Source organism: Festucalex cinctus, chromosome 12 (assembly GCF_051991245.1).
Source record: "Festucalex cinctus isolate MCC-2025b chromosome 12, RoL_Fcin_1.0, whole genome shotgun sequence".
In the NCBI taxonomy this organism is placed as follows: Eukaryota; Metazoa; Chordata; class Actinopteri; order Syngnathiformes; family Syngnathidae; genus Festucalex; species Festucalex cinctus.
Genome location: NC_135422.1, coordinates 13004330 through 13020484, shown reverse-complemented (window position 1 = coordinate 13020484; position 16155 = coordinate 13004330). Strand labels below are relative to the sequence as shown.

The 16155-nt window shown below is 38.6% G+C and overlaps 1 protein-coding gene across 1 annotated transcript in view; it reads left to right on the top strand.

Annotated features, from left to right (window-relative positions):
* Nucleotides 1-1237: 1237 nt before the first annotated feature.
* Nucleotides 1238-16155, top strand: part of LOC144032036 (unconventional myosin-X-like) — a 17956-nt gene continuing 3038 nt past the window's right edge. The window contains exons 1-3 of the mRNA XM_077539679.1: nt 1238-1525; nt 10174-10272; nt 15308-15466. Coding sequence (XP_077395805.1) covers nt 1505-1525; nt 10174-10272; nt 15308-15466 — 279 coding nt within the window. The 5' untranslated portion in view covers nt 1238-1504. The remainder of the gene's footprint in view (nt 1526-10173; nt 10273-15307; nt 15467-16155) is intronic.

Below are 16155 nucleotides of genomic sequence, written 5' to 3'. Positions count from 1 at the left end.
CGTTAGCTTGCCGTATTGCTGCAGTAGTTTGCTCTACAGTCTCCGCTGGGTTGTAATAGACTACTCCATTTTAAAGCTGCCCTCAATCTCCTACATGGACAAAATGTGTCTCTGTACCAATTTTTTATTTTTATTTTTATTTTTTTATTATTATTTTTTTAAATTAACGTTAGCCTACCCTGCTGATGCAGTGTTATACTCCACAGTCTCCACTTGGCTGCACTACTCCGTTTAATTGCTGCCCTCAGTCTCCAGTTGGATAAAATGTGTTTCTTTGTCACTGATGGTGCCTTTTTTTTAAACATTAGTTTACACTGTTGCTCCAGTACTAAGCTCCACAGTCTCCACTTGGCTGCAGCATTCTATTTTCTGGATGCCGTCATTCTCCTGGATAAAATGTGTCTTTTTACCACTAATTTCATTTTTTTTTTAACATTGGCTTACCCAGTTGCTGCAGTATTGTGTTCCAGTCTCTACTTGGATACAATGCTCCATTTTGTGGCTAACCTCAGTTTTCGCTCGGATCAATTTTCTAAATTAATATCAGTGTACCCAATTTTTGCAGTACTGTGTTACCATGGTATAGAGGCAATACGCAATATATGACATTTGTTCCATCCATCCATCCATCCATCCATCCATCCATCCATCCATTCATCCATCCATCCATCCATTTTCTTGACCGCTTATTCCTCACAAGGGTCGTGGGGGGTACTGGAGCCTATCTCAGATGGCTCTGGGCAGTAGGCGGGGGACGCCCTGAACCTGTTGCCAGCCAATCACAGGGCACACAGAGACGAACAACCATCCACACTCACAAGCACACCTAGGTACAATCCGGAGCGCCCAATTAACCTGCCATGCATGTCTTTGGAATGTGGGAGGAGACCGGAGTACCCGGAGAAGACCCACGCAGGCACGGGGAGAAACTCCACCCAGGAAGGCCGGAGCCCGGACTCGAACCCGAGTCCTCAGAACTGGGAGGCGGATGTGCTAACCAGTTTAGGCTTACCTGTCTTGTAATTGCCTAGGTGAACTTAGTGTAAAAAGTTGAAAAATAAACAAACAACAACAACAACAACAAAAAACACCCAGTCTCGTTGGCCAGTGTAGTATTTTTAATATTTTCAATTACTACAGGTTTGGTTTGACACGCTCGCGCACACATGCACGCGCACGCACGGACGCGTACGCACGCGCACACGCAAGCGAGACCACAGAAGGCAAGCGATACCTCCGACGAATCCCAGTCAGTCGTGGACATTTTCCCATTCCCCCCCAGCCCCTCACCCCCCATCCGTGGATTTGTCACAAGAAGAAGATGAAGATGATGATGATGATGATGATGGTGATGATGTGAATGGAACACGGAGGCATCCAGCGCTGCTTCGTCCCACCTCATTTTGGAACGAACACGCGGAGATTTGCGCACCGGCGAGCCGGGCCAACGTGTGCGCTCTGCCGGGGCCCGGCGCGTGTCGTCTGGGCGGACTGACGAAGCAGGATGGAGGCGTTTTTCACGGAGGTAAGACACATATCGATGTTGAGGCACAGTTTAGCCTGGATTTGCTGTTGACGCGAGGATGCTATTGCACGTTTTCCTCCATTTTTTTCCCCCCGCGATGATGGCAGGTGTTGCGAGCTCCGAGACAAGCTAAGGAAACGGGCCGCCTCCTTGCATATGAAGCAAACCGTGCATGATGGTCAGTTTACGGCCACTGCAGAGCAGCGAGGCACGTCTACGGTCTTGGATGAAAGACAAATTGGCCCAAAACGAGAGCTGACACTCTTTTAGCTCCATAAAGCTGACAGGCCTGGATTAAAACGCAAATCTGTTAACGTGTGCTCGGCTTTGCAAAAACAGCTTGAATCTCTTGTGCATATTGATGATTTTTTTTTTCCCCTCTACGGTTTTTAGTGTACTTTGGGGAAGGTGCATGCATGCATTGGGGTGGTGCACAGCTGGGTGTGGGGTGTGTGTGTGTATGTGTGTGTGTGTGTGTGTGTGGGGGGGGGGGGGTCTCTTGTGTGGGGGGGGGGTGTGTGAATGGAATAGGTGAGATTATATTGCAAGTCGTCATGAGACTGAATCTGTCTTTGTTTTGCAAACTACACATCCATTCTTGATGATTATAGTGAAGCCTCATTAACACATTCACTGCCAGCCCAGCATAAATGCATCATTTGACGTCTTTTGTCGTCAATGGCAGCAAATGAGTTAAATTAACAATTAGCTAATAGATGCCGCCTAAAAAAAAGGCCACTTGAGAATCACTTTTTTTTAATTGGACCATTTGTTTTAGCATTTGTTGTTGTGTTTTTTCAAGAAAAGCAGGTAAAAAATATATAATTTGTTAGATTTGCCCAGCCCAACCATTAAAGGTACAATATTTTTGCTTAATCGTAGCCTACATGTGCCTACAGCCTACACTGTTAGTGCTATGCTAACCTAACCTTGGCAGAACACATTTATCTATACAATAAAGTCAACATATTGTTTTTTTGTTTTTCTTTTAAGAGAGAGCTCAGAATTGTTCATTCAGTAGTCTTACCGATTCAACGTCTTATCATCATCATTGCTCTCTCTTTTTTCATTTTTTTTCTTTTTTTTACGTGTATGTGTGTATTTGTGTGCGTGCGTGTTTGCGCGTATGTGCATGTATGCGCGTATGTGCGTGCGTGCGTGCGTGCAAATACGTATAAATTTATACTCATTAATTCACCTAAAACCTAATAAAAAATAAAATCCCATTACCCTTCACCTTAACCGGATACTTCAGAGTCTCGCCAGAGTCGTGAGGTTCAGACGGTCAGGAGACCAGAGAAAAAGTCAGAAAAGATAAAAAGAAAAGAAAGATAAATCAAAGTAAATCCAGCACCAACCAAACACTTCCTGCCTTCCACATGGTTACAAAATCAAAGTCTTACGCCAACTCCAGAAACCTCTAAATTCCAACAAATTAAAGAGATCTCAAGAGACCAGAGGAAAAACTAAAGAGAGGAAGGAGGGAAGGATAGATGAGGCAGAGTGAGATCCACAGAAACCAGCACATCCAGTCCATCAAAGTGAAATCCAGCACCAACCAAACACCTCCTGCCATCCGCATGGTTACAAAACCAGAGTCTTACGCCAACCCCAGAAACCTCTACTTTCCAACGAATTAATTAAGGAGATCAGAGAGACCAGAGGAAAAGCTAAAGAGAGGAAGGAGGGAAGGATAGATAAAGCACAGTGAGATCTACAGACAGACACCAACACCCACTGATTGAACGAGCAGTGGGAGTGAGAGGCGAATTCTGTTTGAATTTCAGTAGACAACTTATTCTGTTTTTTATCATGTTTATACCAGCAACGAGACGTTAATGGGTGGTGTGGAAAAGTTGTTTTTTTTTTTTTACCCCCATCTGATGTACTTGTTTCGCATGCTATCACACTTAAATATTTCCCATCAACAAACAAATACTAGTCAAAGACAACAGAAGTAAATACAAAATGCAGTTTAATTTAAATTAAAGTTTTTTTTGTGAGGATTCGCTGTAAATGTGGACCCAAGTGCAGGGAAGCAAGGCAGCAGGGAGGTTGAGGTGCTCAAAAAAGAAGTGTACTTTAATCGAACAAAACAAAGGGCAAACAAGGTATTTGGCAACTGAAACCAAAACAAAGTCCAGATACTCACAAAAAAACTAACAACTAACAAAAACCTAACGGGGCAAAACGAGGCGTGACAACAACAGCAAGGCAAAAACTCGGCAGCATGACGGGGGAAAATAACAATGAACCAACAAAGGACAGTGGGGAGACAGGAAACTAAATACACACACCAATTGACAACGATTAGACACAGCTAGGCAAGACACAAGTGGCAGGGGATGCTGATTGGTAGATACATGAGGAAGGACAGGCAACACAGGTGGACAAAACAATGCTTAGACTCAGACTAGGGTATGACACAAGGACAACAACTCAGAAACACAGAACATGATCGACTTTAGGGAAACAAGAGGAAAAATAACCAAAACACAAACTAACCCTGATCCATAATAAAAGTAACCCCGGAAAAAATAACAAAACCCAACCCAAATCATGACAGTTTTTATTAGTAAGGGAGAAAAAAAATCGAACCTCCAGTACGTGGACCCGAGTGAAAAAGTGATTGCCCCCTAAACCTATTAACTGGTTGGGCCACTCTCTGCAGCAACAACCGAAGTCAAGCGTTTTCTATAACTGCCAATGAGTCTTTCATATCTCTGTGGAGATATTTTGGCCCGCTCACTCAAGCAGGATTGCTTTAAATCAGCAACATGGAGGGTCTTCGAGCACGAACTGCCTTTTAACTCATTCACTGCCATTGACGGAAAAAGACGTCAAATTATGCATTTTTTTTGCTGGTCTGGCAATGAATGTGTTAAAGGTTATGTCACAGCATTTCAATCAGATTCAAGTCAGGACTTCGAATAGGTCACAGCAAAACCTTCATTTTGTTTTTGTTGTGTTTTCGATCATTATTCTGATGCAGAACCCAAATACACTTCAGCCTGAAGTCACAAACTGATGGCCAAACATTCTTCCTCAGGATTTCGTGGTAATGAACAGAATTCATGGTTGTATTAATCACAGCAAGTCATCCAGGTCCTGAAATAGCAAAGTAGCCCCAGACCATCACAGTATCACCACCATGTTTGACTGTTGGTACAGTTACACCAGAAAGTTAGACGTTCATGTTGTCAGTCCATAGAATATTCTCTGAAAAGTTTTGAGAATCATTCAGATGCGTTTTGCATAAGACGAGCCGTTATGTTCTTTTTGGTCAGCAGTGTTTTTCGCCTTGGACCCCTGCCATGGATGTCATTTTTACACAGTCCCTTACTTATTGCTTAGTCACAACCCTACCTTAACTGAGGCAAAGGAGGCCAGCAGTTCTTTAGACTTTGTCCTGGGTTCCTTTGCAACCTCCTGGATGAGTTGTTGATGTGCACTTTGGGTAATTTTAGTAGGCTGGGTACTTCTGAGAAGGTTCACAAGTGTTTCATGTTTTCTCTATTTGGTCTATATGTGGTTTGTTGGTGCTAATGATGACTGACAGATGTCGGTAACTTTATTTCTCATCTGTTCTTGAATTTCTTTGGATCATGGCATTTTGTTGCAGCCTTTTGAGCTCTTTTGGGTGACGTCATTTGGTCACAGGTTTGATTTGGGTGATTTCTTGGAGGTTATTATTAGGCTAGGGTGTGGTGAGTGAAAATTAGCTGAAAAATGTAATTTAGTAGTTATTTTGTCTTAAGAAATTAAATTACCATTATAAAACTGCACATGTACACAGACACTTAAGTGCCAACATTAAACATTAACATACATCATTAAATATGAATATGCTTATTTTTTTCTGGACAAATAACAACTCAACAAATAAAAAAATAATTGCATAAAATACTGATTTTAGTGTGAATTTATACATTTTATTTCCAGGGAATGCAACTGATTAAAGAGAGCTCTGCGGCAAGCTTTCACACACCACCGCTGGTGTTTCATGCAAAGAACTTTATAACTGCATTAAAATATTCATCAGCTGCTTGAATCATGTGCAGGAGGCTGTAAAACCGCAATAAAAGACGACCAACAAGCTATGCAAGCGGCTTGTTTGCGTGCCGAACAGAACAGAACGTGCGTTTGTGATACATATTTCAGCATAGCTTTTGCCCGTATAGATTGCGCTTGAAATTATGCAGGATTTGAAGCAGCACAGGCAAGAGGGGAGGGAAGAGTCGCTGGAGATGTGTGACCTATATTTCGTCTCTCCCAACACATTTGTTCTGCTCAGGAAGCCGCTTCGCTTTACTTTCCCTCTTTTTTTCTTTTTTTTCCCTCCTCGGCTCTCCTCCGTCCTCCCTTAAGCTACAACTCAGTGCCATGAGTCCTTTGCTATAGCCTACTTTCATGCACCGGCGTGTAGGTGGGACACCACTACTGCCGTCAAAAGGCATCAAGTCTGAATTACTGTAAGGCAATTGCAACTAAAATAGCATCTCCCAGAATGCTTCCTTCCCCCTAAAAGGGTCTAAGTTGCAACATATGGCCAAATTGTGCCTTATGAAATATTGTCTCAATTGGTGCATGGATAATGGCTTTAACATTAAAAAAAAAAAAGTTTAACCTTTTGTGTTCTGTCTGTTTTTTATTTTTGTAGTCTTTTTAAGGAGTATAACACTCTAGAAATAAAATGTTTTTTCATTACTCTTAGTCTCTGCAGTTAATCCATTGCCACATATTTCTCATTGAGTTTATTATTATTATTATTATTATTATTATTGCTATTTTTCTAATTTATATTTTTGTTGTGATTAATTTTAGCCACACATATCTCACTGAATATGAAATGTTGATTTATTTATTTTTATTACATTACAAAAAACTTTTGATTTGTTATTCTCCATTTATTTATTTTATTTTTTTATCTGCAGTGGTGCTTTGGGATACGTTGGATTGGTATTTCAAATAATTTAAAAAATGTGTCCTTTTGATTTTTAAGAAGTGTTTTAAATAACATGCAATTGTCTTTAATTAAGTTTAGTTTGACAGTAAACTCCAACTGGGAGTGGCACTTAAACAGCTGCAAGCTTAATTTTTAATGACTTGTTCAGTATTTGCCAGACTGCTTCTTATTGTGAAGTGCAGAGCTTTTATCTCAAGTTTTCACTCACAAGTCAAAGCAAAAAATCACCTCAATGACAGCTCGTATTGTGAAAAACTTGTAAGTCGGGTCATTTGTATCTCAAGGCACCCCCTTATTTGTCATTGAGTATTAAATGTTTAAATGTATTTATTATTTTGTTATTATTATTTTTATTTAATTTAATCCATGTATTTCTCATTGAGTTACCATTTTTATTATTTATTTTTATTTTTAAGTTGTTGTTTTTTTTTAATTCTGTTGAATCTATTTTTGAACATTTATCAAATTCCCATCTAATATTACAATTTATTTTCTTCTTTTTATATATTTTACAGGACATTTTAATATCTCACTGAGTACAAAATGTTATTTTTTTTATATTTCTAAATACAGTGGTGCAGTTAACGCTTAGACTCATTTTTTTAAGTTTCTAATTTAATGAAATCTTGATTTTATTTTTGGTGATATAAAAAAAAAAAAAAAAAAAAACTTCGCAAGTACCACACCACTCGCTCACAGCAAAACAGGGAACTCCATCTCCCAGCATCCATTTGCGCCAATTGAAGAAAGAGGCTGTTACCATGGCTCCCTGTTGCTGTGGAGTCCTGTTGCCATGGTTTGTGTGTATGTGTGTGTGCATGTGTGACAGAGCGAGAGACTGTAGTTTAATCCAAGATGAGAGAGAATGGCATAATTAGCAGGCTGTTCAAAACTGGCCTCTCAAAGAGGATTTAGTATTACATTGCCTGTGCGCACGCACGCACACGCACACGCACACGCAAAACACACATTTTAATGGTGAGCTATGATCTCTTTTAAATTGGTTGATTAATTTGTTTATTTTTGGATATAGGTCAAATTTAATAAAATAAATAAAAGTACAATAAAAGCAACTCAAATATTTATTTTTATTTTATCAAGGTTTTTTTTATTTATAGTTAGATGCAATAGTATACCAAAGCCTTAAAAATATTCAAATATTTATATAGTATGTATAATAACAGAATATTTAAGATTTAAATGAACAATATTCTTCAATCGTACACATAAAATAAAATGAAATAATGAATGTAATAGTCAATATTAATGTTTAATTTAATGTTAATAATTTAAGTTTAATAATATAAATACTATACGATACTATCCTGGCTTTACAATATTTCATAACGATGTTAACATAAAAAATAAAAAATATATTGTTCAATTTTGATGATGGGCGGCACGGTAGTCTCGTGGTTAGCACGTCCGCTTCCCAGTTCTGAGGTCTCCGGTTCGAGTCCAGGCTCGGACCTTCCTGGGTGGAGTTTGCATGTTCTCCCCGTGCCTGCGTGGGTCTTCTCCGGGTACTCCGGTCTCCTCCCACATTCCAAAGACATGCATGGCAGGTTAATTGGGCGCTCCGAATTGTCCCTAGGTGTGCGTGTGAGTGTGGATGGTTGTTCGTCTCTGTGTGCCCTGCGATTGGTTGGCAACCAGTCCAGGGTGTCCCCCGCCTACTGCCCAGAGCCAGCTGAGATAGGCGCCAGCAGCCCCCGCGACCCTTGTGAGGAATAAGCGGTCAAGAAAATGGATGGATGGATGGAATTTTGATGATAAAAATAAACGTTGTGCAGGTGTACTATTACGGGCAGTAAGCTTATAAAAGCCCCAGCAGATGTTTTTTGATTTGTTTTCATACCTGCAGTGTTCACTTTCAACTGTAATCTTGTTTAGTGTGACTCCCACAGGACAGGTGACACCAACCCATATACTCACTCCCACTCAAACACACCCGCACGAATAGAAACGCAAACGTCACATCTCCTTTGCCGCCACTATAATCTGCTGAAAGCCCGTCTGTCCCGATTGTGTTATCACCTTTAATGGAATATTACTGACACACTTTCATGCCCGGGATGCTGCTCAGGGAGAGATCAAAGTGGTTTATGACAGCTCTGGATGACCCTTTTACATCAAATCAATACATACACAAATGTATTTATTTATTTATTTTTGCTCTGCTATGCAGGGCTGTAAACTTTAGTATGTATCTTTTTCTATTAGATTGATTTTCCCTGTGTAGCTTATAAACCTTTCAGTCGAAGCAAGTACCAGTATATATTTATTTAATCAAATAATAGACATTGACCAAAGTGTTGCACAATATCCAATCCAATCAAATAAAAATATTTATCCAGTTATTAATTTTTTTTAAATATTTATATACAATAAAACAAAAATACAGACACAATTTATCATCACATCTGTATTATTTGTTCTTGTGTTTGTGCACATCCAATTAGTAAATATCCTTCGGTTTGGGAGCAGAGGTTTGACTAGAGGTCAGGGGCTATAATTTAACAATGAGGTTTAATGGAGCATTTTTACAAGATAGAGGGCTTGGGTTACCAGGATCATATTTCACAGAGGAGGACGATAGAATAGAAAGGAGTGTATTGATGGAGGAACTATGCTTTTGGTGACATGTTCAGTGGTTCCCGCGCTAAAGGTTTGTTGTCATGCATGACCATCCATTCCTGTCTGGACCAGACATTCCCAAGAGGAGAGGGTAGAATGGGGGGATGGGAGGAAGACATAAAGATGCGCTCGGTCTTCTATTATAATCCCTCAACTGAAAGGATCAATAAAGGCCAATTACATCAAAGCTATGTGCGCATTTGTTCATGTAGACTCATGTATGTATGGGATGTGGAGAGCCACCAAGAGACTGGTCATGCTTCATGTGCCGGAATCCAATAAAATATGGGCATTGTGTTTGCACCCCTCTTGTCTCACTTTTTGCGGGATTGTAGGATTAGATGTCCAAGACTGAAGGAAAGAAGCATTTGTCTGTATGGAAAGGTGTGTGACAAGCAAAATTCCTCTCAGTCATCCACACAGATTTTCAAGTGCTTGTTGCTTTACAGAGGTGGCAGGTCCAGATGTTGCAGTCTTTATCTCTCATTAAACACATCTGTCTGTGCACTCAAGCGGGCCCGACTGGAATAATGCGTGACATGTTGAAGCTTACTGTCTCTTTAAGAAAATACAGCTGTTGTTATTTGCCAACACCAAATGCAAAGTTGTCCTGTTGACTTTGTCAAATGAGTTCACTGAGCAAACAAAAATTAAAAATCCCATTCAGTGATGGCACAAAATTGCTCAACAGCAATTGAACTGTCAACGGTTCTTGTTTGTTTACTTTTGACATCTGTTGTAGTGGTGATTTGAGTTGAAATCTTTCATAGCATCATACAAAGTTCCCTCTCTTCTTCATCAGAAACGGGAACGTGCTAGTAAGCAATGTCTGCCTCTAGTGGTGAGCATTGTTATTACAACATTAAAACAATCAGCCACAGTAATCAGTTTTAGAATTTTCAAAAATGAATTGAAGCACCACTATGGATGCAGCAGGGCGTCGCAATTTTCTGATCATTTCTAGAATTCACCATGAAATTAAAACGAGGCGTGACGACCCAGCTTGTTTCTGCTCACAGCTTTAATTAACTGTTGTTTGTTCCAGGGGGCCCGCGTTTGGGTCAGAGAGAAGGAGCAACTGGTTCCGGCCACGGTCAACTCCTGTGGAGATGGAACCCTGGTTGTCACTACTGACTATGGAGAGGTAAGAACACGCACACACGCAAACATTGTATGCCTCAAACATGTTGAACAGACAGATGTTAAGTTTGGCGCGTTAGCTCCTCTGGCAATATGTTCTGCGTTTAAGCTTAGCATTGCCACGAAAGGCAGCTAAAGGCAGCTTCACAATATTTACATTCATTCTAAGAACAGCCACTAATCCTAAAGCAGGCAGCCAGAAAGGTCTGAGACGCCGTTTGAAGCATTTTGAGCCCGATGCTGAGTCATGTAACCGTTTGAAGGTGACTCTGCGGTTTATTGGAGTTTTGTGCTGTCCTTTTCATGCTCCAACCTTAGCATCAGCAATGTTCCGACGCTGTCAGATTAATGTGGCAACCTTGGTCTTTGCGGGAGTACTGATAAACAGTCATTGTTATTGATTTATTGTTTTTATCGGTCTGTTGTTATGGCTGGTTTTGCTCCATGTGTAGCACTTTGTGTGCAGCGGTGGCTGTTTTAGAGTGGAAGTGAACTTTAAACATTTCTTGACAATGATATGTCAGATGTGACCTCATTCGTCTAAACATGACATTCTGATTAATATTACAAGAGTTATGAAGCAAAATCCAGCCATTTTTTTCTATCTCAGGGGGCGGCCATTTTGCCATTTGTTGTCAACTGAAGATGGCGTCAATGTTGTGTAGGGGTCTGGCAACAACCAATCACAGCTCACTTTTTTTTTTTTTTTTAAGTTGAGCTGTGATTGGTTGTTATCTGAGACCTGAGCAAAATTGATGTCATCTTCAGTCAACAGCAAGTGGCAAAATGGCCGCCCCTGAGATGGATAAAAACAGCTGGATTTTGCTGCTTAACTCATATTCTACTAACGCAATATTGACCAGAATACCATATTTAGACTAGTGGGGCTGCATCTAACATATTATTGTCAAAAAAATGATTGACTTTTCCTTTAAAGTGCTCTATGAATATGGTTGAATTGAGTAATTTTAATATTACGAGAAAACTTCATGCTAAAGTAATGTTGCACTATTACAAGAAACATTTTTGAATTAATACAATAAATTATAGTCGGAAAACATTTTTGGGGCACAGTAAATTTGCCCGATTTTGTGGTACTATTGCATGATTTTAACCGTGTTAAGCCTGCATCGTACTGTTTCTTTATTAAATATTCATATTCAGCACCTCCAGCAAGGGCTGATGTTTAAAAAGCGAACAGGGGGAGGAAGAACGGCAGGGAGCAATTGTTGTGTGTGGAGGGAGTGTGGGGGTCTTGGGCAAATTGAGCACATTCATAATCCAGAGAGTAATGAGGATGTTTGGTGCAATAAACACACTTCTAGTTTGGGACGGTCCCACCAGAGGTACAAACATGCTTTTACAAAGACATTAATTTAGTGTCAAATTTGTTAAACATGAGAGAAAAAATACAAATGTGAGTGAATTGAGACTTTTGGCCACTGTCACAGTCTATTAGTCGCTGCCAACTGGAGCACATATGAGCTCAAAAACATTCAATCCAAAGTGCAATGTGTGTGCATGCCCTCGCTGGGATATACAGATTAGATGAGCACGTCTTAATGAGATTTCAAACCTTCAATTACATTATTTTGGCACAGGCCACGGCATTAAAAGGTTGCTGCTGCGAAGGCGGAATGAGAGGCTGAAGGCAATGTTTGGCTGACATCCAATCATGGTCCAATTTAGTGCTGCTTTGATTTTCTAGCGTTGCTTTTAGGACTTTCTGACGAATGATTGAAATACTTTCTGTAAAGGAAACGGAAATAATGTATGGTGTTCCACAAGGCTCACTACTTGAACCCCTTTACCTTTCATTTTTTGGTTAATTTTGTATTACGACAGAAAGGACAAAAGGGATTATCTAGTAAATTAAGATCAGCAACATCCTAAAAAGAAGACTAAAATTCAGCTTCCTAAAAAGTAAAGATTTAAAATGAAAAAAATTATCGTTTTGTCTGATGGTTGTCCTACCATGGATCCAGGAAGTAGTTCCTCTATTTTCAAAGAGCTAGCTAAACAGGTGCTTTCTCATTCTTATGAAGTGGTAGTAAATCTAAATTTGGCTCGTCGGCAGCTCTCATGAGATGAGGAGTTTCTCTCCTTTGAGCAACGGCGTCGTACTGCTGCGGTCGCCACGGTTACTGTCACAGAATCGGCATCCTTTTCAAGTATGCGTGCACTGTGTCACAAGAAAGAGAGTGGTGACGAACCTCAGACAAAACACACAGACGCCACCAGTACCCGTGTGTCTAATTTCATTTCATACGTACACACACAGGTGCTGTTAGCGACGATGCGTGTTACGTGACCTGGATTTCTGTAGCTACAGCGTGAAAGCGGTGGCGAGAGCTCACTCAAGCAGGGAACATGCTGCGGGGATGCTTTATGAGTGCGCACACATGCACGCAAATGAAACTGAAATGTGACTGTGCAAAAAAAAAAAAAAAAACCTGCACTATTTTTTTGTGTGACAGTGCAAGCAAATGACCCACATTCCTCCTCCCCATCAGTTTAATGTCACCAGGCGGCAGAGGACACTCATGCATGCGCTTACTCCCCGCTCTCGTAATTAATTTGACACAAAAACACACTTATGCAAATGCCGTGCATTGCATGATAAAAAAAAACAAAAACGATTGAGACCCCCCTTGGTGAGGGAATGTGGGCTGCTGCTACACGAGCGTGTAAAGAGCAGGACAACATGGAAAAATCCTTTTTTTGATGGCCATGGAACTTGGAATGGAATTTGAGGCACGAAGCAATGGTTCAATTAAGTTAGCTATCTTAAAGTGAAGAGACTCACCTCCCTAATCACCTCCCTTTCTGCAGCCATAATCAAAGTTATGGTTACTCATTTTTTGGTTGTTTTTCCACTGTAATTTTAGCAGCTGGTTAGAAACTTAACTTACAATTTATTCTTATACATGCGTGACTAAAAATGTGTTAAGATAGGCACAACTTGACGTAAGAACAGACTATTTCTATTGGGAAAATTGATGCTGAATTCGGATGAGTAATTGTTTATTTAATTTGTTTGTTTATTTTATTTATTTAAAAAAATCCCTATTATGTTTTTTAATAAATAAAACAATAAAATGAATAATAAATATAAATAAATATATACAGTAAATATAAATAAATATATACAATAAATAATAAAATTACAAAGTATATAATATACATATTATGTTTTTAATAAATAAAACAATAAAATAAAATGAATTTTATATATATATATATATATATATATATATATATATATATATATATATATATATATATTAAATATAAATAGATATAAATAATACAATTACAAAATATATAATTAATTACTCATTTTATTGTAAATTTATAATTAATAAAAATTATAATTAATTTAATTATAATCAATGAACCAAATAATAGGCTATATAATAGAACATATTTTACTTTATTGATAAAATAATTAATTCTCCTTTTCTTGGTAATTCACCAAGTATTTCTTAAAATAAATTCTTAAAATAAATCAGACAATATTAAATGCAAAATTAGTACTTTTACTAATATTGTTCATCTTATTATTTGCAATAAATAATCAATGAGATCGCTAATTCAATAAAAATGAATTACGTGCATGTTAATTAACCGACATTTGGTTGGGAAAACTGCAATATTAATGCAACAAATACCAGAGGACAGTTGATAATCTAAATGCTGTGTGGGCCGGATTAAAAAAAATGGAACATTTCCCATTGGCGAGAATAATTTAATAATCATAAAGCGGCTCCTTGTGCAGCAGCCAGGATGAGATTAAACGGTGAGCCATGAAGGTCATACAGCACAAATTTGATCTGAGGTCAGTGTAGCCAGCTTGCAGGTATCTGATAGTTCATCCTGAGTTGCTAGGGGGAAAAAATGTATGATTATATTGGTCACTGTGCCAAGGGGCTCTCCTCTCTCTCTCTCTCTCTCTCTGTGTCTATTGCTGTCTCTATCTTCAGCTATAATACGTGAAGTCACATGAGGCGCTTGGCCTGCTCTCTGGCTCGCCTCCTCAATCATGCAAAGCACATTCACACATCAGAGAGCTTCAGAAGGAAAATCTGGCACACAAAAAAAAAGAGGCTTTCATTTTAAATTATAGACACAACAGACACGATGGAAGCCGTTGTTCACAGTTTGTGCGCACAATATGAAGACATGTACAGTCAAGAGATCGGGTACACCTGCCAAATTTTTATCCAATACAAAAATTCTGCCATATAAGATAGCTATTTAACAATATGTTTGATGTAGTTTATGTGCAAGTGCATCATATAGTGAGAGTAGTTGATATTCTGATGTTATATTCTGAATTGTAGTTTGTAGCTTATTATGCTTTGTTCGTTAAAATACAAATGTATCTCTCCAATAAGGAGGATTTAATACAAATCTGGATACAGGTACGATACAAAGAACAGTACATTTTCATTGATGTGTCTTCTGTCACATTAATTTATACAGTATGTAACAATATGGAAAGGCTCCCTAAGTCAAAAAACTATTCAAGTTAAATCATTGCCAAGCAACATCAAACATACCAGCCTGGTGTGCATCTTAAAAGACGATTTGATATGAGTTTCAATACATGTTGTGCAATACGATTTACATTTTAAATCAAAACTGATTTTCTGATTCTGAGCCCAGAAGGTTAAGCAACTGTTACTGCGACTCACACCGTATGTAACACAAACACACGCACAAGCTGTGACAATAACAATGCGCTCTTTTAAAAGGCCGTACTTTCTATTCTTGGACACATTTGAATGGATGACCTTAACAGCAATTATATCCTATCAGGGCGTGTGCGTGTAGGGGTGTGGTTGTGTGTGTTTGACCTGATGGCACACTGGGCCATTCCTAGAGGTCACAATTTAGTGACGGATATAATTTAGTAAAGGTCTTAAAGTCGCTCAGTTAGCTAACTGCTGATACCCTTGTTACAATACAACATGTAGAGTGCATGTAAAAGTGTATGCCAGTTAGGATTGACACGTCTGTCATGCGTGGCATGTCAGGTGTTGTACCTGCAGCAGGCGGAGGTCACCAGGGAGCGCGTGTACGCCATGCACCAGTCCAGCGTGGACGGCGTGGAGGACATGTCGGCGCTGGCCGAGCTGCACGAGGCGGCCATCATGCACAATCTGTACCAGCGCTACCAGAAGGATAACATCTATGTGAGAACTTTTAATACAGTAAACCGCCCTTCATCGTGTGTTACAGGTACTTTTTTTTTCGTACAGTAAATAATACTATTTTAAGGTAATTTATATGGGCGTAATTCCACTATCAACCACTAGTTGGCAGCACACTTATTGTCTGTAACTTTGCATTTCTGTAAAGTCAAAAAGGCAAAGAAAGAAGAAAGCACAGCATTAATCGTCATTGACTTAAGCATTAGTTTTGGATTTTCCATTACATTGTCGTATTTCATTTTGACTTTTTCTATAAATTTCATTTACCTTTAATTATTATTATTATTATTTATATTTAATTATTAATTTTTAGGGTGGGTTTTTCCCAAGTTTTTTTGTTTTTATGCTTTACATAAGTGTGTTTTAAATTAATTTTAGTGTTAGTTTTAGTAAAAAAAATATATTTTAAAAAATATATAAAAATATATGGTGTATTTACTCAGTGCAATATTAAAAAACAATCACTTAAGTATTGTGTAATAAATTTACATAAATTAAAATTTCCAAAAAGACTGTTCGACCTTCCTTCTTTTGTACAGCATTTAATACCAAAATAAATACATTTAAAATACAGTAAAGTCTCATTTATGAAATAAACTAACAAAGACGAAAGCGAAATAAATTTTCACTTTTTTGTAGTTTTAATTAGATGTATTTATTTATCATTTATT